This window comes from Quercus robur, chromosome 1, assembly GCF_932294415.1.
Source record: "Quercus robur chromosome 1, dhQueRobu3.1, whole genome shotgun sequence".
Taxonomy (NCBI): domain Eukaryota; kingdom Viridiplantae; phylum Streptophyta; class Magnoliopsida; order Fagales; family Fagaceae; genus Quercus; species Quercus robur.
Window position 1 is genome coordinate 16,241,192 of NC_065534.1, and position 24,762 is coordinate 16,265,953.

At 34.6% G+C, this 24,762-nt stretch overlaps 4 protein-coding genes across 5 annotated transcripts; 1 reads left to right on the forward strand and 3 right to left on the reverse strand.

Moving 5' to 3' along the window:
• Positions 1-1,980: 1,980 nt before the first annotated feature.
• LOC126723210 (lactoylglutathione lyase) lies at positions 1,981-10,081 on the reverse strand. 2 transcript variants are annotated; one of them, XM_050426536.1, is made up of 9 exons: positions 9,952-10,081; positions 9,463-9,582; positions 9,294-9,355; positions 7,787-7,847; positions 7,411-7,490; positions 7,259-7,329; positions 6,620-6,709; positions 5,911-6,009; positions 1,981-2,265 (listed from the first exon to the last, which is right to left on the reverse strand). In XM_050426536.1, exons 2-8 carry the CDS (start codon positions 9,553-9,555, stop codon positions 5,915-5,917), a joined length of 552 nt encoding a protein of 183 aa, XP_050282493.1. In that variant the 5' UTR covers positions 9,556-9,582; positions 9,952-10,081; the 3' UTR covers positions 1,981-2,265; positions 5,911-5,914. The 2 variants fall into 2 exon arrangements, with proteins under 2 accessions (XP_050282493.1, XP_050282485.1); XM_050426528.1 differs by lacking the exon at positions 9,952-10,081 and adding an exon at positions 9,702-9,926.
• A 1,816-nt stretch (positions 10,082-11,897) lies between these two features.
• Positions 11,898-14,522, forward strand: LOC126723830 (uncharacterized). Its single transcript, XM_050427781.1, has 2 exons — positions 11,898-12,089; positions 13,392-14,522. Exons 1-2 carry the CDS (start codon positions 11,898-11,900, stop codon positions 14,520-14,522), a joined length of 1,323 nt encoding a protein of 440 aa, XP_050283738.1.
• Positions 14,523-16,080: 1,558 nt separating this feature from the next.
• LOC126723890 (glutathione S-transferase T2-like) lies at positions 16,081-16,853 on the reverse strand. Its single transcript, XM_050427913.1, has 2 exons — positions 16,776-16,853; positions 16,081-16,686 (listed from the first exon to the last, which is right to left on the reverse strand). The coding sequence occupies exons 1-2, from the start codon at positions 16,851-16,853 to the stop codon at positions 16,081-16,083; spliced, it is 684 nt and encodes a 227-aa protein (XP_050283870.1).
• An 84-nt stretch (positions 16,854-16,937) lies between these two features.
• On the reverse strand, positions 16,938-19,045 carry LOC126723958 (uncharacterized). Its single transcript, XM_050428021.1, has 2 exons — positions 18,915-19,045; positions 16,938-17,243 (listed from the first exon to the last, which is right to left on the reverse strand). The coding sequence occupies exons 1-2, from the start codon at positions 19,035-19,037 to the stop codon at positions 16,938-16,940; spliced, it is 429 nt and encodes a 142-aa protein (XP_050283978.1). The 5' UTR covers positions 19,038-19,045.
• Positions 19,046-24,762: the final 5,717 nt, after the last annotated feature.

The following is a 24,762-nucleotide window of genomic DNA, read 5'->3' on the forward strand; positions in this document are numbered from 1 at the left end:
ATGATAATTAATCTTTACCATCAAATCAATATACCAATTTGTGGTGTGCCTTTGTGAGTTAAAACCCATTTCCCTTTCCTTTGTGTGTGTTTGTTTTTCAAAAAAAATAAAAAGAAAAGAAATATATATATATATATATATATATATATGTATATATAAACACACACTAATTGGTTTATGTTCCTTATTTAATGATAAAAACAACCTTATCAATTAAATTAACTGAATCCCACTAAAACTATCAAGGTTTTCAAAACCGGACCGGACCGGAAGATCGGACCATAAAAATCAGGAACCGAGATGAAAACCGATTTTTTAAGCCTAAAGAACCGGATTTTTTGTTAATTCAGTGAACCCCTAAAACCGGGGTTGGACCGCACGAACCGGTGAGAACCGTGCGGTCCAACCCCTTAGCAATTTTTTTTTTTTTTTAAACAACTTAACACAATTTTATTCTACTTAATTAAATTATCCATCTCTTACAAGGAATAAAAAAATTATAATTAAAATCTTTCAAAGATATTTAACTTTACTTCAAAAATTAATCATAAATTTTAATATTTTCATGGTTATTATTTTATTTTATTAACTTTCTTATTTAATTATTATATATATGCTTGAAAATCATTAAATTTCCCTCACATATATAGATATATTGTCAATTTTGCTAGTTTTATAAATTTAATATCTCTATTTAGGTTTTAATTAATTATTAAATTAATTATGACGTCGTCACGGTTTAATCCCGGTTCGACCTCAAAAATCTTAAACCTCTCCCTTTTACGGTTCAATAAACGGTCCGGGTCTGAAAATCTTAAAAACTATTACACTCTTCATTCTCCAAAATAGTGATATGAAAATTAAATGAGATATGATACATTATAAGTAATAGCACACTGTTCATCCTGAATTGGCACATTAGCACGCTGCTTATAGTCAAGAGCCAGTATTGGTATTTGAGATATTGGCTTTTGACTATAGTCAAGAGACAATATCTCAAATACTACGTAGTTGGGTTAGCTATTTAAACTTCCAAAACAAGGTTGTCAAAATTGGGATCCTACGTAGGATCGTGGGAGGTAGGTAGGTAGGATCGTGGATCGTAGGATCGGATTGTGGATTGTGAGATCCAACATTATTTGAGAAAAAAACAAAAAATACACATTGGTATGTTAAATAATCATATAAATTATACATTCATTTGTAAGCATTATTTAAAGATGTCAAAAATCTCAAAATGTAATACTTTATTAGAATATTTTTTATTTGAGTCTAACTGACATGCTCTCTACATTAGAGTTGAAAAACCTTAGTCTATTGGGATTTTATTTTTAATTTGGGTCCAACTGAGCCTTTTGTCCAGTTAAAAAAGATTACAAGAAATCAAGGTCGCTTGAGATCGTCAAAATCGTATAATCCTACTGATCCTGAACGATCACAAAAATCCTTGAAAGATTTAGATCGTTTTGGGTAAGTGGAATCGTAAAATCGTAGGATCCAGATCGGAATTTTGACAACCATGTTCCAAAGCATATGATCTTCTGTATATGTACCTCTATTATTTTTTTGATAGAATTTTCGCATTATTGTTTAATGGTATACAAGCTATTAGCAAATTGTAACCCTTTTACTAAGAGTCCAATATAACCAAAAATAAAATAAAATAAAAGGTTATCATGTGTCTTAATGAAACCTACTATCAAATTTGACATAAACACTACTTTATTAAACAAGGTCGAAACTGAAGTAACATGAAATATACGTACGTATTGTTGAATTTATCTAAATTTGCAATTATTTGTGGTGGTGGTGGGAAGTTAATTTCATTTGAACTGCTCTATTTTATCAAATTTTCTACATCATCTACTTCCAGCTGGAAACAATCTTTTTTTTAAGGTCATAATTTTAAGATATAAAAAATGCTCTCATAATTTTATTAATCTTTTTCAAATTTATCATTGGGGTAATTGAGCCTTACAGTTGATCCATCAACATCCCTTCCAAATTATGGGACCAAAAGAATCCAATTCTTATTCAACATAAGTAGCCAAGAGAAGTTGAGATAGAACAAAGAAACAAACAGTACTTTCCAAATTTCCAACTAGCATTAAATTCCCTCAAAACAGTCCTAAGCGGCATAGAAAAGACAAACACTTATTAAATGGAAACAAGTACTACCAGAAAATCTCATTTCTGAAGCTGACCATGAAAATATATACGACAAACAGATGAGATCATAAGGCATGTGAAGCGTTCCACTCTTTCCTGCATTAGAACAAAATAACCTATAAAATTTGCTTTACCTCAGAATCAGATAAATGCAATGTACAAGTAAAATAAAGTATCCACAGCTGCAAGTGAAACAAAACCCTGAAATGAAGGAAAGATAAGATAAAGTAATAGAAAATTAGGCAGCCAAATAATAGAAATAATCTAAACCAATCAAGTTCAACATCAGTAGACTCATGCACATGCTGGAGATCCTAAAAACATCTGCCACAAAAGGAACTCAAAAACAATGCAGGTAGTACAGCCGGATGGGATCAAACCTTATGTGTGAGATGTTTCTTATCATAATTAGGTAAGGCCTATGAAGCATTGTCATCAAGTCTGTGAACGCGGGGATTCCCCAGTCGTGTTTCTTTCTTTATTAGTAAGTAACACATGAACCTGATGGGTTTTGAAACCCAAATCAAGCCATCAACCTTGTACTTAAAGAAGAAAGAGATACCATTTAAACTAGAGCTTATTAGCCCAAGTAATATTTTAATTATCTACTATCTAAGCAAATATGACTACAAACATAAATACAGCACCATGCAAGACTCCAATTCCTCTATTGAGTGAAAGTGCATCTAGATGTTAGTTCATCAATTGTTGCCCTTGGATATCACAACACACGCCCTGGGATATCCACTGGATTATGTGGATTGGATTATGTAAGACTCAACACACGCCCGCATAACACACACACACGTCCAAGGGCAACAATTGTGCATCCAGTGGATATCACAACATATCCAATCCAATCCACATAATCCAGTGGATATCACAATCCACTTAAATTTTTGACATCCTTGTTAGGTCCCACATTTTGTTGTAGTGTCCTTGAGCCACATTGCCGTTACCCCACTTGGCTATGATACCATTTTTCATGACTTAAGGAAAACACCAGCTACCATATATACCCCAAAAATGACAGATCAAGTTCCAATCGAGGCTTATCTTAATCACCTATATAGCCCAGTTTGACCTAGTAAACATTCGGTGTGGAACTCAGCATACATGCCCACATAACACACACTCATACAATCCAATTCACATGATTTGAGGTACCATAATATCCCCACTTAAATTCCTAACATGCTAGTCAGATCCCATGTTGTGCTGCAATACCCTCGAGCCACATGACATTACTAAATTAGCTTTGATACCATTTGTCACAACTCAAAGAAGTGCTAATCACATTTATGCTATACCCTATAAGTATCTAGTAAGCATCTAAGGTAGACTCAACACAAGTTGCACAACACATCTTAGCCTATCAAATCCAATCCACATAATCCAGGGTATCAAATTTAGACCCTAACTTCATTGGCTTTTATATGCATCAGGACTATTCATTCAAGTATTATTATTCTCCAACTTTGTTGCTTGCAATTTCCCTTTGCAATAAGTATAGGGATACAAATTTTTAACTGCTGACATGGCTTGTTTCGACTAGTGCATTATAAAAGTGGTGTCAAGGACTCAAGGGCAAGTCTTTGTGAAAGTGATGTTGCTCCAATTATAACTCGCTACCTTAGCAAGTTGTAAAAAAGGTTGTGTGATTGTGTCATTAACATTGCTCTTCCCTTTGTGCCATCCTCCATAATTTGCTTCACAAATATGATGGCATGTGTGCATCCACCACAATCATCATCTTGAGGGAGAGAGAGGAGGGTGGAGTGAAAAACTTAATTAGTTTGCAAATGCAAGCAAGGAATCAGAGAGATTGGACATACAATTTGCTCAGCGTGCCGTGCTGGTGCGGACACGAGGTACAAGCCCCCAATTACACGCATGTATAGGGGGAAGAGCAAAAGAAGACGGCCTAACCTGTGGCCTTATAGATGGAGTCTATTAGTTATTGGGCTTGAGATTAAGCAAGCCCGAGCACGACATGTTAGGATTTTTGAGTCTGCTAAGGCATTTGCACGACATATTCATGATTTCTATAATGAGATTCACAAAAAAAATTCAGGCAAGTAATTCTCAATATAAAATTCATGCTAACACTCATCGACGTCATGCAGAGTTTCAGGTAGGGGATTATGTCATGATTCGGATTCAACCTGAACGGTTTCCCTCTAGGACCGTTAAGAAATTGCAGGCTCGTAGTGTCGGACCATTCAAGGTATTGAAACGAATGGGCCCAAATGCATATGTCATTGACCTTCCTCATGATTATAGTATTAACTCCTCCTTTAATATTGAGGATCTAGTTGCTTATAAAATCCTCACAACTATTCCTGATACCCCTTTTGATGAATCTTTACCTAATCCTATTGATGCCCCTATTCCCACCCCTTTACCCTTAAATCTGCCCTATGCACATAAAGAATCTATTGATGCTATTTTAGATGAGTAGATTGTTTCTACCAGGGATGGAGGAGTTCACTGTTTCCTAGTTCGGTGGCGAGGGCGACCAGATTCTGATTGCACATGGATTACTCGAGATGAGCTACAGCGATTGGATCCTGACTTGCTGGAGTACTATCAAAGTTCTTCAGATTTCCACTCGACGGAGTTGAGTTCTTCTCACCCGGGAGGAGTTGGTGCGGACACAAGGTACAAGCCCCCAATTACACGCACATATAGGAAGAAGAGCAAAAAGAAGATGGCCCAACCTGTGACCTCATGGATGGAGCCTATTAGTTATTGAGCTTAAGAATAAGCAAGCCCAAGCATTTAATAATTAGGGTTTCTTTATGCATTTTTATTGTTAGTTATTTAAGCACTTTTTCTAATTATTGTAAGACAGCTTTTGAGAATTATTAAAAAAACGTGTGTTTTCTTTCACTGGTGTCAACTCCAGTTTTGCTTGGTGTTGACTCCAAGCAGCCCTTAGGTGTTGACTCCAAGCAGCCCTTAGGTGCTGACTCCTAGGGTTTATCTTTTTGTTCTATTGTTAGTGTGGTTGTCCTACGTCACGTGCTATGCCATTTTTTTGATTCAATGAATAAAATTTGTCACCAAGAAAAAAGAAAAAAAAGAAGAGTATCACCTTTGACAGAAGTTTGTCAAGGGCTTCCCCCCACCCCCCGGTTTTTTTTTTTTTTTTTCTTTTCTGTAGTTCTGTTTAGAAGCATGTTGAACTATTATTCATAAAGACCATGTAACTAAATAAAACCCAATCCACATTCCAGGGACTTAAGTTGGCTCAATTTACCAACAGGTGCAAAGTCAAAATGAAATCCAGGAAAGATAATAATAACATTTGACAGATCTAACCAAAGAAACTCACAGCGCAATTAACAAAGTCTATGATGACTTCCACGAATGAAAAGAAAAAAAAGATCATAAAATTTGCACCATATTTTGAACATCAAGCAATCAAAACCAATTATCATGCCATTCTTGCACCAACATAGAACTAATTAGGCGGTGGACCAATCTTTCCATTTGATCCAAGTGCTGATATTTAATCCTCAAGTATAGTAGTTCTCCACATGATTTTTGTTATAGTTTGAAGATATAAAGTTCCTATATGTTTTCCGCTGTAAGTTGCCATATGGATATGCAATACATGTTATTTGTTGACTATAAAACTCAACCCTAAATATTTTGGACTACTAGTGTATTATGGTAAATGCAACAGGAGATCCAAGTTTAATCAAATGTGTTTAGAAGAAAATCCCGAAATAATACCTGACTAAACAACAGCAATGTTTCCAATAGTTTTAAGGTCAAAGATCTCAATCCAATAGCCATCAGGATCCTTAATAAATGCTATCCCTTTCATTTTTCCTGCACCCAGTTCCAACAGAACATATTTATGCATAATCAAAGTGAGAAGTTTGAGGGAAAAAATGAATCTCTTCATCCCTTTTTATAAAATTAATACTGCCCACAATAGAATCAGACAATATTTATGCATAATGAATAATAAATTTAAACAAAACTTTGCTACCTATGATTGAATATCAGTAAGCTCATATAGGCTAACATCTCCAATAACATCTTTCTTTCACCCAAGGAACTAGAAGACTTTTACCCTATCAAAGGCTTTCAATATCCTGAGAAATGGTTGGAAACAGGGATATGTGGATCTCGTGGTCTTTGGTAATGGAGGTACTCCCCTTAAAGATGCTATTTAGGAATGAGAAATCCAAGCTATATTCTTACATAGAGGAAAGGCTACACCAGTTTTATAAAGTAAACAATGGCTCTTCTAAAGCTACACTCAAGTCAAAGCTATCCGGCTGTGAACAAGGGTCCTCAAGGAGGCATCATGCCATGCTTAATATATTTTCTCACCAGCAATCCCCACCCATAATTTGAACTTGAGATGATAATGTATATAAATAAGTCAACAAACCATGCTTAATAACTTTAGTATATGATAGAGGTGTCTTACCATCATCCGGTTTCTTTACAAACTCCACTCCTAGACGTTCAAATCTTTCACATGCCTTGGATGTGTCATCAACAGTGATGCCAATATGTCCTAAAAAAAAAAAAGAATTTAAATTTGAATATCATCCACTATTGTTCCCCCAAAACTGGATAGATCTATATAAAAGAATATCATATTCTTCTAGAGTGTGCATGTGCATGCATACACACACAAGTTGAACACCTTCAATGCACAAAAATTATTTGCATACACCCACACTAACTGAATGCACCAAATAAATAAAAATTATTTGCAGCCACAGAAAAAATAATTATAAATGTTGTTCAAAAATACTCAAAACTATTTGCATATGCAACAGTAAGAGACTGATATGAGGACTTGTGGGCAAGAAAGATAATGATGACCCCTATATCCATGAACAGGCCCATCATATATATGTTTTTCCGTTTCTCTATGGCACCCATTAGTTCAGCAGATTAAATCAATGGGCTTAATTGACCTGACAACCCCACATATGCAACAGATAAAGGGAAAGATGAATTTGGCAAAGATGGACTATAAGTCAACCTCCACAGGTAGGATGGGAAAAACACATTTATCACAATCACATGTAATCAAATTGAACTTTGAGTTACATACCAAAGCCACGAGGTTCTGAATTCCCATTGTGGTATCCTTTGAATTCAGGATCACTTTCAGTACCCCAATTGCTGTAAGAATTATTTGCAAGTTAAGACACTATCAAGGGATATTGGGTGCATAAAAGATGACATTGCACATAGTATTCTTACTGTGTTAGCTCAATTGTAGCCTTTTGACTGAAGGTCCAAACTGTTCTATCAACTGAGTTACTAGGAGCCAATGTCGGATCCTACAGCAGAAAAAATATATACATAAACTTCCAAATTGTTTAGTAAAGTGAGGAAATTATCTGAAAGTGACCTCAAGTTTTTGACACTTAACAGACTAAATGGGAAAATACAAAAATATTTCTGAAAAAAAAAAGGAGATAGAGAATTCAAATGACATGATAATCAGATCACTAACACAATTCGTAGTGAAAAAAAAATTAGGTTTCAAACATGATAAGCTGCATCGATGTTCCAGCAGCCATTAATGCATTAAGCAGAAAAATAACCTTTGCAAATGCAATGTCATGAAATTTACCTCATAGCCCATAAAGTATAAGCTAAACTTCATTTCTGGAAAGTCCAATCTCTTAAGTAGCCTGAAATTTCCAAATGTCATTATCAATTTCCAGTTTTGGACAACATATGGTTACACAAATTTCTAGATCCACTCCAACATGCCAGAGATGAAATTTCCAGATGACTGAATTGGTAAATTGGTTTAAAAACTAAAGGTAATTATGTAGCTCAATAAAAGGCATCTTATGAAATATGATATGAACATTTATGTGGGCATTATCATGAATCTAAACTCAAAGAAACTGCTAAGTATCTTAGAAACTGAGTCACCATAAATCAGCACCACCCATTAGACACTGTTCATTAGGAGTGAAAAGAAAAAAATCAACCCCCCAACCCACAGACGTCAACAATGCTAGAAACACACTTTTCACAGCTTGCTAAGGTGAAAATCAACTTACTCTTACATGGGCCTACTACTGGCAAGTGGCACCAATCACAACATGCCATGCCAGCATTTGTGAAAAAAAATTTAAGAAGATTTTGTATCACTAAATTTATTGCTGTATAATTCAATACTAGTCCCAAAAAAATATTGCAATGAAAGAACACAAGAAATGAAAGGACACAATTGAATAGTCACTTTGGTTGATAGTTTGATACAAGCCCTCTAAAATATGCCTTGGCTGTTACTAGCCATCAGAGATTGAAAAGTCTCTTTTCCCACATTTTCCTGCCGAATTATGTAGAATTTGCACATTCTGTACCTGTCTTGCTCAAGTGACCATTGAGCAAGCCCTCGCTCAAGCTCACTTGACCTGCCTGCATTTACCCTATCCTCACTCAAGTGGGCTCGCTGAAGTATCATTTTAAAACCCTGGTTTATCGTTCTGGAAATTCCGTTTCCCAAACAACACTATGCTTGCATTTTGGCTTCGCTCAAGTGGGCCTTGAGCTAGTTTGAGCAAGCCACCAAAACTCAGTTTTCTATTTTATTTCTCTTAATTCTTTTTATTCCAAAGTAAGATTACCCATATATTATAACCTGCATTTGTAGTTGTATATGATGTGGGCAGGTTATGCAAGGCCTTGGTCTAAATGAAAAGGGTGAGTTGCAAGATTACATGCCATTGGCTGGCAGCAACACTATCGGCTCTTATTACCTGATTGGCTCGCAACTAACTACGCTCCTCACTTATGCTTTAACTATCTTTGTTACAAATACAAGATTGCTAATTGTTAGAAAATCTAAATTCTAAAGTACTAGAATGCGCAAGGCAGCTAGCTCAGATGCACTGCATCAGTATATACCTATGTATACAACAAAAAAATGTGGACTACATAGTAAAAGAGAAATTCGGTCAGCTTACATAAAAAAAAATGGCATCAAACATGTCTAAAAATTACAACATAACCCAACCAGGTTAGGATTACATATAAGTGCAGCTTAGTCCCATAGACAAAGTATAAATTATACCATAACCCAAAGCCATATTTCTAATTACAGAAAAAGAAGAACAACTTACGACATGCCCAAGACGCGAGAATAGAAGTCAAGGCTCACTTTGGGATCCTTAATCCGATACATCTGCAATCAAAGTATAAACAAAAAAATACCCACAATTTTATAGTAAACAAAGATTATCATGTACACGAGGAATCTCTTAAAAAAAAAAGCTTATAATTATAAATTACAGTTTGTTGCATGAAGTAGCTCTTAGTGGCTTCATCTGGGTTTGCCTGAAGGCCCGGATTGTTGGCAGGTGATTCTTTCGCTTCTGAGGCCATTGAGAACAATCGGTAACGATTCAGACCCTGCATTTTTATTATAGTAATTAATTAGACAAAATCATCAAACACAGAAAATAGATAATAGAAATGGGAAAGGGAGGCGAAGATTCAAAATAGAAACTTGGGTTTGATTGGATTTGAACCTTATTGGATTTGGGGCTGAGCAAAAATGGGAATGAAGAAGATTGTGAAAAAGAAAAAGTTATGGGTCTAATGGTTATGGTATTGTTGGTCAATCGGAGAAGAGAAAGGCGAGATACTATGCTCGTCACTGAAGAACAGGCCATGGACTCTCTCTATATCTACATATGTATATAGTTACACTAATTTTATAGTGTGTGAGTGTGAGAGAATTTGAGAAACCAAAAAAAAAAAAAGAGTGAGATTTTTTACCTTTTTGTTTTCTAGGACTGGATAGTGGATACTAAAAACTTTGTTGGTCTTTTGTGATGTGTTTGTTGAGATATAGTTGTGTCCGACGAGAGACAAAACACACTCAGACTGACAGGTGGCTGAGTTCCAACACACCACTTTGCAATTTGCTATATAAAAGAAAAAGAAAAAGAAAAAGAAAAAGATAAAAAAGCATGTCTTTCTATCTTTTTCTTCAAGGCCCACTTGCCTCTCTCTGTCTTAATAGTGGGCTAGGATAAAGGCTGGACCCAACACAGCCCAGGTTCCTCGTTGGAAAATGCTAAGCTCAACTTCACTTGATATCTTTTTACATTTTATGTGAATTTTGTTAAATTCACAGTTAAATTACATTTTATTCTTATATTCTGTATATTTGTAAAATTTTAAAAAAATGAAAGATTAATAACTATAACATCAATCAATTGTTTAAATTGCAAATTTTTGTAATCTAAAATTACGCATAAGAAAATATGTTTATGGATCATATTATAAATAATATCTGATTACCACAAACTTTAACATGTGTGTTAAAAGTTAAAGAACTTAAAATCTAACGATTAGATTTTCAAAATATGCAATAATGTTAATTTTTAAAAAAAGAAAAGAAAATTGTAGCCTTAAACTACAACTAAATTTATAGTCAAACTTTGTCCATCCATCTTTACTACTTCTTCTTATAAAAACTAGATAATACCACAAAACTACAAAAATTTTGATAAATACAATAGAATTTCGTCTCTTGCCCCACTTTCCTCTCTATGCTAAAGACCTTAGTCTAGCTTAGTTAACATTTTCATAATCCAATCTAATCTAATTTTGGTTTAGGAAATATTTATAGAAACTTTTTATTGGATTAAAAAAATAAAAGTTTTTCAATAATGGGGTTATGCTAAAAACGCATCGCAAAAGGTTTGAGATCATTGATGGGGTTTCCCGTCCCCAAACCTTTTGAAAAATCAATATAAAATGCATATTTAGCAAGCTCCAATTGCTCCCTTGTTAACTTCTGTTAAGGTGAGTTATTATTCACAGAGAGAAAATTCTCATTACTTAGGTGTGAGATCATTCGTGGGGTTTCCCCTTTCCAGACCTTTTAAGTATCAATACAATATGCATATTTAACAAGCTTTATTGCTCCCTTGTTTAGCATTTGTCGAGGTGGGCTGTTATTCAAAGATTTTAAAAAAAAAAAAAATCCTTGCATACCATTGCATTTTAGAGCTAGTACTTCATATCAATTGTAAAAAAATAAAAATAAATAAATAAATACAAACCTGGTATTTCATAAAATAATTGTCGAGGTCCAAAATGTGCAACAAGAAGGAGTAGCCTATGGAGATAAAGAAGGACGTGGGCCTTAGAGAAGGGAGACCTGGTCCATGGAGTTGAAGAGGGATTTGGGCCCTGGAAGAATCAAAAGGCCCAACAAAAAGGGCGTTACATGACAGAAAGAAGAAGAAGAAAGTACAAGAAATGATAGGATGGGAAGAGAAGGCCCCAAGAAAAGTGCAAATGACTTTAGATTAGCCTGAAAGCAAGTCCTTGGAAAAACCCACATTTATAACAGGGAAGCCCCAAAAATGGTGCAGATGACTCGAGATTAGTCTAATAAGGAAGAGTCAACATCAAGACCATAGAAGCTTTGAAATGTCCCTATTTAAGCCTTAGAGCAACCACATCAGCTCATGGAAAAGATTCCGTCTATTTTATACAAAAAATCTACTTTTTCTATTTTACACCATTATTTTTACAAAACACCCACATCAGTTTATCTATTTTACAAGACTTTTCAATAAAATATTCATTATTCATCAATTTTTTATTATTTTCCCTAATGGTTATACTTTTTTAATTTAAACTTATATTTTAAGTAAACTACCAACACCGGTGGCTCGGCCAATGGAGCCGCTTGTGGTGGAGATCTGATGGCCCACCGGATTGGTGTCCCCGACCATTGTACTGCCATCACCGGTGGGCCGATTGTTGTAATAGTGGCTCCGACGACCGCCGCCGAATCGATGTCTCCGACGATCGCCGCCGAATCGATGTCTCCGACCGCCGTATTGCTAGAATCGGTGACCGAATTGATGTTGTCGAATCGATGTCTCCGATCAACGGTCATATTTTTTTTTTTGCCCCAACGGTCATAATTTTTATTGTTATATCCACCAGTCATAATTTTGAAATTCAAACGGTAAATTCAAACCTAACTTTAAACCCAATGGTAAATTCAAACATAAATGTCATATTTTTTTAACTTTAAATCCAATGGTAAATTCAAACCTAAATGTTATATTTTTTAACTTTAAACCCAATGGTAAATTCAAACCTAAAGGTCATATTTTTTTAACTTTAAACTCAATGGTAAATTCAAACTTAAAGGTCATATTTTTTTTTTTAACTTTAAACCCAATGATAAATTCAAACCTAAAGGTCATATTTTTTTTTAACTTTAAACCCAATGGTAAATTCAAACCTAAATGTCATATTTTTTTTTTTAACTTTAAACCCAATGGTAAATTCAAACCTAAAGATCATATTTTTTTTAACTTTAAACCCAATGATAAATTCAAACCTAAAGGTCATATTTTTTTTAACTTTAAATCCAATGATAAATTCAAACCTAAAGGTCATATTTTTTAACTTTAAACCCAATGGTAAATTCAAACCTAAAGGTCAAAATTTTGAAATTCAAACTTAAGTCACATTCTTGCTCTATAAATATGACCATTTTCTCTCTAATTTCCATCCACTTCTACAAAATTATCTATTCCATTCGGTTTTTGTTCTCTCTTAATGGATTTCCATTATGACATTTGTAGGGACACGATTTATTTAACGGCCCAAGAATGACGTTGAGCTCGTAAGCAAAGGGCCCCAACAATATGATTTGTAGAGAGTGGGCTTGAAAGGCATGACCTTGGACACAGGTGGACGGTTTAATCGTGGCGTCTATGGAAGTTCCTATATGGGCGGGCTTGGCTTGACTAGCTAAGCCCTCCATTAGTACGGGTTGTAGGACTTAAGTTCTCGGACGCTGTCCGAAGAGCCTTATATCCTTCCCTTTCTCCCTTTCACTGAGGGAGGCTGTCCACTTTTCTTCTGGGGGGTTTTTCCTTTTATACTAGTGTTTGTTTCCCCCTTTAGAGTCCACGTGTAAGTTTCACTTTTCTGGGGTGCAGACCTGTCCTGTCAACCCATACCTCGAGTGGTTTGGGTTCGTTAGAAAAGTTAAAGGGTGTGGTTTAGAGTATAGACTTGTCAGATACAGGGTTTTGTATTATGATGTTGGCAACTTTTTCCCTTGCCCTGCCCCTACACTCAGTTTGCCCCTTTCTTCAGGCATTTTGTGAGGCGCCGAGCATGGGGTTGTCCTCGGCAATGGCTCTCCCCGGCTTGGGCCCTGGGCCCTAATGTAGAGTGGGCCTGGGCCGCGAATTCTCTGCCCCCACAACATTGATTTTATTTTTCCAAATGATGAGCCTCCATTTGACTCATCTTCTGATGATGATGAGATGGAACTTACTCTAGCTATTGCCATAGAAGAATTAAAGAATGAAGGAGCATCAACATCACGTCGTCATTCGGTTCAACCTCACAGGTTTATATGGCGTAATCCTTTGCAAGGTCATGATAGGCTTTTCCATGATTATTTTGTTGAAACACCAGTGTATCCTCCTAATGTATTTCGAAGGAGGTTTCAAATGAGTTGTTCTCTTTTTCTATGTATCCATTCAAGAGTTAAAGCTACTGAACCATACTTTGTTAAAAAAAGAAATGCGGCTAACACACTCGGGTTGTCTTCCCTTCAAAAGATGACCGCTGCAATCAGAATGCTTGCTTATGGAGTGTTGGCTGATTTCATGGATGAATACATAAGGATTGGAGAAACCACTGCAATAAAAAGCTTAAAAAAATTTGTTAAAGCGGTAGTTTCAATCTTTTCTGAAGAGTACTTAAGGTCACCAAACAACAATGACATTGTAAGGTTGTTCGCGATTGGCCAACATCGTGGATTTCCAGGAATGCTAGGGAGCATCGACTGCATGCATTGGAAATGGAAGAATTGTCCAAGTAAGTGGAAAGGTCAATATATTGGTCATACACGTGATCCAACGATAATTTTGGAAATCGTGGCGTCTTATGACCTTTGGATATGGCATGCATTTTTTGGGTTACCGGGGTCTCACAATGACATCAATGTCCTAGGGCGGTCTTCTATATTTTCTGAGCTTGCTGAAGGGCGTGCTCCTCTGGTTAATTACTCGATAAATGGTAATAACTATTCGATAAGGTACTATCTTGCAGATGGTATATATCCATCATGGGCAACATTTGTCAAAACAATTCCAGCACCACAAGACCGCAAAAGACAACATTTTGCTTCCACACAAAAGGCGATCAGGAAGGATGTTGAACATGCATATGGAGTACTTCAAGCGCGATTTGCAATTGCGCGTGGGCCTACACGTTTTTTCCACCTTGAAATGCTTAAGGACATTATGATGGCATGTATAATATTGCATAATATGATTGTTGAAGATGAGTGACATACTTACCTTGGAGCAAATGACTTTGATTATGATCAAATCAACGATAATGGACCCGAACCGGTGTCACATAATCCCACTTATAACCTTATGCAGTTCATTGAATGTCATAATTCCATTAGAGATAGAGGAATTCATTCTCAACTTCAAGCAGATCTTGTCGAGCATCTATGGCAACTACAAGGCCAGTCGTAGGAATTTGTAATTCTAAATTTCTAAGCATTACTACTTTTATTTAATGTGAACCTTTGTTGGAATTTGAAATTTTCTAAGTTTAATATTACTAAGTTTCCAAAAAATTGAGACAACAAAAAGCCGTATATAAGTTGACAAACCCTTAGGTAAGTTTGTCAACTCAAGTTTAGTTGTAAACTTACACTAGATACTATCCTGATCATTGGTCATTTTTAACACAACTGTAGCTATTCAACAAAGCTTATTTGCTTAGTAAATCAGTATATGTAGCCTAAAGCAAACACCTTTTCTACCATACATTGACATTCTATACTTAATAATTCATTTGGTAAAAGTCCATTCATAATTTATAGTTATTCAATAATTTAAAGCACAGCAAAACAATAATGTAGAACTATGCAGAACAATAATTCTTCTTTCTTTATCTCAAACAGGGGTATTTAACCCCCTGCTAACAGCAGAAAAATAATGCAGAACTATGCAAAAAATCATGTCTGCAGAATTTAGAAACATAACATTATGCAGAAAAATAACACTATGCAAGTACAGCCACCTGTTGAGAAAGTGCAGAAAAATAACAATATGTAGAAAAATAATTATGCAGAAAAATAACACTATGCAGAAAAATAACATTATGCAGAAAAATAACACAATGCAAGTACAGCCACCTGTTGAGAAAGTGCAGAAAAATAACACTATGCAGAAAAATAATTATGCAGAAAAATAACACTATGCAAGTACAGCCACCTGTTGAGAAAGTGCAGATAAATAACACTATGCAGAAAAATAATTATGCAGAAAACTAACACTATGCAAGTACAGCCACTTGTTGAGAAAGTGCAGAAAAATAACACTATGCAGAAAAATAATTATGCAGAAAAATAACATTATGCAGAAAAATAACATTATGCAGAAAAATGACACAATGCAAGTACAGCCACCTGTTGAGAAAGTGCAGAAAAATAACATATACAACTAATAAAATAAGCAACCAATAAAATAGCATATTTACATTCAAATAACATTTACAACCAATAAAATCAGCAAGTACAACCACCTTCAACAGAGACATTGCTTCACCCAAAACAAAATGACAAGAACAGAATCACAAATTAAATTGAATAATCAAGTGCTATTGTTCGTGCACAATACAAAATTTACAACATTGCATCTATTTCCTTGCACAAGTGAAGACTACAAAAATATATCTAACATTATTAGAGATTGAATAATCATGTTCCTTGCACAAGTAAATACTACAAAAGAGATGTCTAACATCAAATCATCTATGTCAACTATGTGCTAGTATCTTTGCACTATACAAAAAATTACTTGATTAGATATTGTCAATAATAATATTCCATTATGATGTATATTTAGACCTTAACCTCTCCAAGATTTCCAAACGACGTAGATGAATATATTCTTTTTGCTCAGGATCCATGGTTCTTGTATCTTTCATCATAAGTTCATCTTCCATTTTCCTCTTTTCTACTTCATTCTTCTCTTCCTTGATATGAATCAACTCTCTTCGTTCTTCGGATGCAATGTGCATTGCCTCTCTTCGTTCTTCTAATGCAATGCGCATACTTTCCTTTTTCTCCTCATGCATTCTTCTATTTTCTTCCTTGATTTCGTCCAATTGGGAGGAAAGTGTTGGGACCACGTCATCACAATTCTTTCTTTTCTTTAATTTCTCATTTTCGGCCTTCTTGCCTATGGGTCTCTCCAAGGTTTCGCCGGAGTTCATCTCATCATTATCTTTATCTAGATTTATTGAGCTTGCAAAAGTATGACAAGATTGTGTGGCTGGTTGTGTGGCTGGTCGGGTGGCTGGTTGACTTGTGCGGGCCTTCAAACTATCTCTTAGAATCAACCACTTAGCTTCATTCCTCAAAATTTTCCAACAATGTTCCAATTGAAATGCATTTTTGCAATTAATTTGATACATAACTTTTGCATCTTCAATCTATAAAAGTAAAAAATTGAAAATAATGAGAATCATAAAACTAAAAGTGTTTTGATGTACAATACATATTAGATATTGAGTTGAAATACCTTGTCATGCTCATTTTTACCACTTTCATTCCGGTTCTCAATTTGGGCCAAGTATCCACAAAACTTGTTGGTCTCCATTTGAATTGTTGACCACTAACTATTTAAAGAATCCTTGGTGCGGTTAAATTTCTTGTCATTGTGGAAGGTGGACCAAATTCTTTTCTAAAATGTTGTGTGTTTTTGGTTTGTCGATGTCACGGCATCTAAGCTAACATTGAGACACGCTGACACTAGCTTAATGTCTTCATCTACGGTGAAGTTGATTCCCCGTTGACCTCTCTTAGTAGTTGATTTTTTTGCAATGGGGGGTATAGATTGTCCCATTTCAACTTGGGGTGGAGATTGATGGACATTGACGTCTGAATGCGGAGTGGACATCAAATTACTACTGTCAAAAGACTCAAAACCTTGTTCATTGTCTTGTAAAATGTCAAGGAAGAAGGGATTTTGATTTTGTGAGTCCATCACCTAACAAACACCAAAGTAATTCAGAAGCAGGACTAATAAGCAACAAAATTGAAAACAAAAAAGAAAAGGCATTGTTTAACATAGATTTAAGAGTATAACTCGCTGAAAACACAAAGGTAAGCAGTATGGGATCTGTAGGGTCACGTTCCAGAACGAACCAAAATTGTAGTTGGGTCAGGACGTGAATGGGCCCATACAATATCATTTGTAGAGAGTGGGATTGAAAGGCTAAGTCATGTTTACCCGGCGGTGGTTTTGTTAAGCTGTTCATACATGGTTCAGGTGTATTCACCTTAAGAACCCCTCCCTCTCCCCCTGGGATTGGAGCTCCCCTGTTTAGGTTACATATTTTTTCTTTTATACTAGCATGCGTTCAATTTCCTTCGTCCACGTGTAGGGTCGACCTTTCCAAGACTGATACTTGTCCCATCTGTCCCAGACCTAAGTCATTGGGAGGGGCTGATAAAGCCAAAGAACACGGCTCTGTTAGGTGCAAAGATCAGTCTGGGAAAAACAGTAAGGTCAGCCTTTCCTAGATATTTCAGATTTTCTTTTATGATTGTCCCTATGCCGCTTTTGCCCCTCTTCCTGATGGAGTTTTGGGCCAAACCGAGGGCTGCACCGTCCTCGGCTACCTCTTTGGGCCCATGTGTGCTTTACACTAATGAGCTTGGACTAACATCTTCTTCGGATTGGGCCTTAAAGCTTCCCATGAACAAATGGGCCTAGCCCATATATTGTTGGGCCCCACAGGATCTATAATAGAGCTTCTCCATCCTTCAGAAACTAAAAGAAACCTCACGAACTAAGAAGATGAACACAAGAATTTGATCAAAAAACACCAACCGTCCCCATTGACACATGATCCATCCATGTCTAAAACACTAACATTATCAACAAAACTCTCAACTCTCAAGTAAAACTCATATGCATTTGTACTTATATTAACATAGAATCAAGGGAACTCACAACCAATACAACAACCAAAATTCATTTAACTACACAAAGTTAATCAAATTCCACAATCACAACCAAGCATCCTTATGGTCTAATTCATTGACCAATTCATGTACAAACACAAGAAAATCAAACCTCAAAGCAACAGAATTGAGAGCATGGAATTCAACCACAGAAATAATAAGTATTCAACCTCAAACCTCAAACCTCAAACACAAGATAAAACCTCAAACCTCTGAAAATCAAACCTCAAACCTCAAACACAAGATAAAACCCACATGGAATTCAACCTTAAAAATAATAAGTATTCAACAGAATTCAAAAATAAACCAAAATTTAAATCGATTTCCCACAAATTATTCTATGAAGAACTAAAAAAAGACTTTGATTTTATCAAATTTGGCTTGCAAAAGAGAGACAGAAAGACAAGCAGTTAGCTATACTGTTTGCAACCTATAAGATTAGTCCTAGAATAAAAATAAAAAATTAAAGATTAGTCTTAGATTAAAATTGCTCCACAGGCAAAGACATACTAGGCAATTCTTTCATGGCCAACAAACAGTATATGTTTCTCAAGTATATCCCAAAGAAATTGTAAAACGAATATCAAGATTATCTTCCACTAAATGTTCAAATAAAACAGATTTTTTCACCAGTTAAACATCCAAATACACAAATAGCAAAACTCTAGACAGAACTGAGAGCATCTTTTACCTCTGAGTAGTGGGTGTCCAAGTCCACAGCTGCCCGTTGCTCAGGAGATTTGGCCCGTAAGAAACGGATTGTAACGGATAAAGTTTTTAGATCAAGCTGCAAGAAACAAAATAATTTGAGCATCTTTTTGAGGAATAAGTTACTTGCAAAATTAAGTAACCGAACATAATAAATTTATATCGTTGAGAATTTTACAATAATTTATCGCTACAATAATTTATATAGTTTTCTTATTAAAACATAAGAAAACTATGCACATCAAACAGAGCAAGGGGGATAATGTCCCCAGGTAAGTATTCAACCCAAAATCAATCCAAAATCAATGTAAAACCTTTAACATCAAGTTGAAGTAGTTTATAACTACGTAATAAGAGACTCCACCAAATCAGCACAGGGAAAACAGTCTGAAAACTAAGTATATAACTAAGTAGTTTATAACTAAGTATATACCCTGTTCAATCAATCCGAAAACAGGGGAGAAATAGAAATTTAATACAATTTAGAAAACTCCAAATTCTTCAAACATTCCTTACACACGGGGAAACTAATCCATATCAAAAGACATAAAATTTAATCCTTACCTGAACTCTAAAATAATCAAATATAAATACACACAAAACCTGAAATGCTAATAAATTCCAAAAATAACTTCGGGTGTGCTCCGAAGAATCCCTAAAAAAAACCCCAAACCAGAAAAAATTTGAAACAAGAAACCCCCAAAAAAATTAGTTTAGAGAAACTCCCAAGAATCTTGATTGAAACCAAAAAACCCTAAAATCTCAATGAGAAAAACCCATACCTTTTTTAGAGAAATCAACCCCAAAGTTTGTCAATAGAGAAGATTCCGTCTGTCAATTGATCCACCCTCCTCACAGAACTGCAAAACTCCTAAACCGATCACATTATTATTTCCCGTGGTGATGAGAATGAGCAAAAGAATTCGGACTGTAATATGAGAGGAAGAACTCAAGAGGGAGAGGGAAGCTGAGACCTGAGAGAGGCGTTGGTGTGCTCAGTGAGAGGAGAGAGTAAAAAAGAGCGAAAATGAGGTTTTTATTATACTGTACAGATAATATTATTTTAAGGGATAAACGGGCTACAGTGCCCGTGTAAATTTACATGGGTACTGTAGCTCGTTGAAAATTTTAGATGAGTTTACACGATTTTAAATGGACTGATATAGTGTGTTTTTTGTTTCAAAATGTGTAAAAATGGTCAAAATGTGTATTTTACACATTTATAAAAGAGCTAGTGTGGTTGCTCTTTGGAGAAAGTTTTGCCTCATTGACCCCAGAGGAGGAGCTGACTTGCCCAAAGAGATGCCTTTTATGAGTGGAAAGTCAGCCCTGACACTTTCAGACATGGGTTCCCAGGAGGTTGAAATAAGAGATAATGAGGAAATGAACAGTCACCAAAGCTTTAGATAAAAGAGATCAACTCCATTACCAAGGAAATAGAGGGAGAAAATAGTAACTCCAAGTTTCCCAAGATCAGTATAAAAGGAAAGGAAGGAAGCCATGAAGACAAGCCAAGAAGCATAAAAGAAGAAGAGAGTATACACACAGTATAGACTTAGAATATTCAAAAGGGAGCTTTAGGATTTAACTTGAGTTCATTGAGCAAATAAAAGCATTGTTAAGAGGTCCTTTAGTAATATTTAGGGAGCCACTTAGATCCAACGGCTCAAATTTCACAAATCTTGTAAACCCAAAGGGGATTAATTAAGTTTGTGAACTTGGAGGCTTATTGGGCTTTGTGGAGCACCCTTACAATATGGGACTAAATGTATTCCAATGCTTGACTTAGTCAATAAAGCCCCTTGAAGTACTTTGCACTTGTCTACGTTACTGTTTATTTTATTTTCTTATTCATATGTTGTGTACTTGCTTATATATTTAGTCTATATATTTGTTTGTTGTAGAGTTCTTTTGACTTGCGTACAGATCCGTATAACGGCCCAAAAAGATTGTGTGAGCTGAGCCCAGTTCACCCATCCAACACTACTATTTACTCCAAGCTCCCCCTTTCAATGACCCAGGAACTTCATATTGGATTTGGGCCAAGAGAACTATCCTAAAAAGGGCTCCACAATAATTAATCATAAAGAGTACTTAACAGTTAAATTACTAATAAAAATGAACACTATTATTAATATAAAAATTAAATTAAATATTAAAGAACTAAAATATAATTTTAAATATAATTAATCAAAATAAAAATAATTTCAAACTTGAAGGACCAATAATATATTTTATTTACAAGATGTAGCACATGATTAGTGTGAAACAAGTGCTGATTACCTATCGCATTCACTCTCACTCCATGTGCACGTTGTACAAACTACTAACTACAAACTCCAAAACCCATGTCATTATTCAAAACCACCTTCACTCTTACAACACCACACATTGCGACATCAATGTCATAATCTGCTTTGTCCCATCATAGAGAGTCCAAAATCATTGAAAATTGTTTCCTTCTACTCTTACCTAATGCTAATAGAATAACTATTTCTCAAAAAAAAAAAAAAAATTGCTAATAGAATAATGATTATCATTTCCCCCCCCCCCCCCCCCCCCCCCACCCTCCTTTTTTTTGATGAATTTATCATATGCCCCCTTTTGCACACACTTGTGTAAAATTGTGAATTTCCCATACTAACATACTAGTAAGTATTTATAGCAATGTTGCTAAAAATATAGTTTTTAGCAACTCAAAATACTACTTTATCTATTTTAACATCCTACTTTATAATACATCCAATATCAAATGTTTTACTTTAGCATTCAACACATTAAAATAATATAAACAATACAATAAAATAATATTCTCAACGCAATAAACAACCACAATAAAATAAAGAGGAGAGATAATGAAATATTATACTTTTTTTTATAGCTTTGGAGCTACAATAGAGTGTCAAAGATGACACTTTACTACAGCTTGGTTGCTAAATTTTTTTAATTTAATAACCTTGATGTAGCTTGTTTTTTTTTTTTTTTTTTTTTTGTATTTTAATTACTAAAATAAGTTTTAAGTCATTTTAGCATCTTTAGTATGAGTGCTCTAATATGTTACTTAGCAACATCCCATACTATAAGTGGGCCGGTTACACTTATTTCGAAATTTGAACTTTCTCTTTTATTTAAACTCTTGTGCACATTTTGTAAACTTATACTTTACCAATTCCAAAACCTTAGAAATTCCACACAAACCATTAGTCATTACATGTTCTTATGAATAATTAATAACATTTTTATTTTCAAATATTTTGTTAACACTTCTTCTATAAATAATCTATATAGTATCTAAAAGTTGAAGTATAATATTTTTTGTTACTACGATTCTGTTGAGCTACATTAGTAGTCATATCATCATTTTTTATCCATCATTTCTTAAAAAAAAAAAATGTATATAAATATTAAAGTATGCAATAATGTATTATGCTTTTACTCATTCTCGAAACTAATTATAACTTATCAATCATGATAGGACTATCACTTTTTCACTACTATGACTTTACACATTCTTGAACCTATATGTAACTTATAATAGAAGATACATTTAATACAAAAACCTTAGACGGAGACACCATTTATTTATTTATAGTTTATATTCACCAAAAAAATCTATTTTTACCACTTTATTCATATTTGTATTCTAATATGGTTTTCAAGGCCATGTTGAAGGGTTTAATTCCACTCCTACTTAGTGTCCATTTGGGAACAAATTATCTAATTTTTTTGCTGAAATTTTTTTACTGAAAGTGTGCTAAAATATATTTGTACCTTGAAAAAGTGAGAAAACGCTGGAAAAATTAAGATTTTAAAAAGCTGTACATAAAAACTAAAAGCTAAAAGTTAAAAGCTGAAGTTGATGCCAAGCAGGCTCTTAGAAAACCATATGTCATTTTCATTGACCGCAAGAAATAGAGATAATAAAGCTCTTAAGAAAGGGTTTTTTCCCCTTTCTTTTTCTTTTTGTAGAAAATGTTACATGCAAATGGTTTTCCTGATATATGTATATATATGTGTGTGTGTATATATATTTCTTTTTGTGATGTACCAACTTTCTCTATATGGTACCAAATTCAACTTGAATAAAATCTTCAACAACCACATAGAATCACGGACACATGCATAATAATTTAGTTACAAATATTAATGTGATAACAAATCTGATTGATGTTATTTCAACAACAAACCACTTCTATCACATTAAAATACATTACTTATCACATATTATAGTTTTACATCATTTTATTATTATAATTATTATTAATTTTTTGAGTCGTGTTCACTAATTATGGTTTGAAATTCAATCCACTTCAGTCCAATTCTGTCCAATTCGATCCAATTAGTTATTTCAGTCTACTTCAGTGTACTTAAGATTGTGAAAAACACAAGTTTGGGTTGAGAGTACTATGGAGTATTTGAGTAATATCAAGTTTAATTATATGATAAGTTTTTATTATCATGATAATCTCCTTAAGAGAATGGGAAATTTGAATAATAAATTTGAAACTTAAAAAATTTAGTTATACCAAAAGAAATTAGGAAAATATAATGCATAATAAAATAGTTAGAAGAATATAGACCACTTCGAGAAAGAATAATATCAATTAAAATGATAAAATTTTATATATGTAAAAATAGATAGATAAAAATTACTTTTAGAAATTTTTAATATTTTGGGAGGACACTATAAAATTTAGAGAATAAATAATACATTATACTACATTTTAAAATAATTATATATTCTCATGCAGTGTATGGGTCTACAACTAGATACATTAGACTGCAAATCCCAAGCTAATTGTTTTAAACAATTTTGCATGTTACAACTGGTTCTATTTGTTGCCGTGGATAACATTTTGAGGAGTACGCTATAAGGGAGCTTTTGACCTAAGTAAATAAAATAGTTGAATTTAAAACAAAAATTAAAAAGGAAAAGAGGAAAAACAAATTGTAAAAAGAGTTTAGACAAGTAGGAAAACCCTCACCTAAAATGTGGTCCAATTATCTTCTGAAAAAAAATTGACTAGCACTATTTTAATTTCGATTAAATACGTTGATGATGTGCAAAATTGGAATTGTAAAGACCAAAAAGTTTGTAGTCCAGGCCCATTTAGAGTAATGGGTTGGTTCCTTCAAACTTGGCCCAAATCAATAAATTTGTAAGAGGTGGGAAAGATCAACAACAATGAGCCCTGTCCGAGGACAACAATAAGCGAGAATCAATTATTATTCAGGAATCAAAGAGTGTTGAGTTCTACAAAAGTGCTCCTGAGGAGACTAGGTTTACAGAAAAAAATCAAACTGTTCGTTCTCCTCTTCTTTCTCTCTGATCACTATTTTTCTTTTCTCTTTTTTTCCGATCCTCTTTTCAATGCTCTTTCCTTTCCTTATATAGCTCCCTTCCCTTGCATCTCCACCATCCATTTTTGCCTAACCCCCCTTCTTTTCCGACACTTGTTACCTTTCACATCTGGAAAAAATGGTGGTAGGAATCAGCTTAGCTGTGTCTTACACTGTTCAGGTCACTTCCTCATTAATGCTGCTGATAAAGTTGGCATTTTCCAATTAATGTGGATGCAGCAGGCTACACCAGGCCTAAAGCTCCCTACTGCCCATTGTCTTCCACTCACTTTAAATCCTTACTTCCCCTCAGAATGCCTTAGAGTACCATGATTCATTTCTTCCCCTCCTCAAGCGGCTTCTTCCATTTGGCCCGTGACTTACAGCATCTCCACGTCATTATCACAACCCTTCAGCTTTATCCTTGGTCCTCGGGCCAATAACACGACCCTTCAGCTTCATTCTCGGTCTTTGGGTACCCACAATAGCCC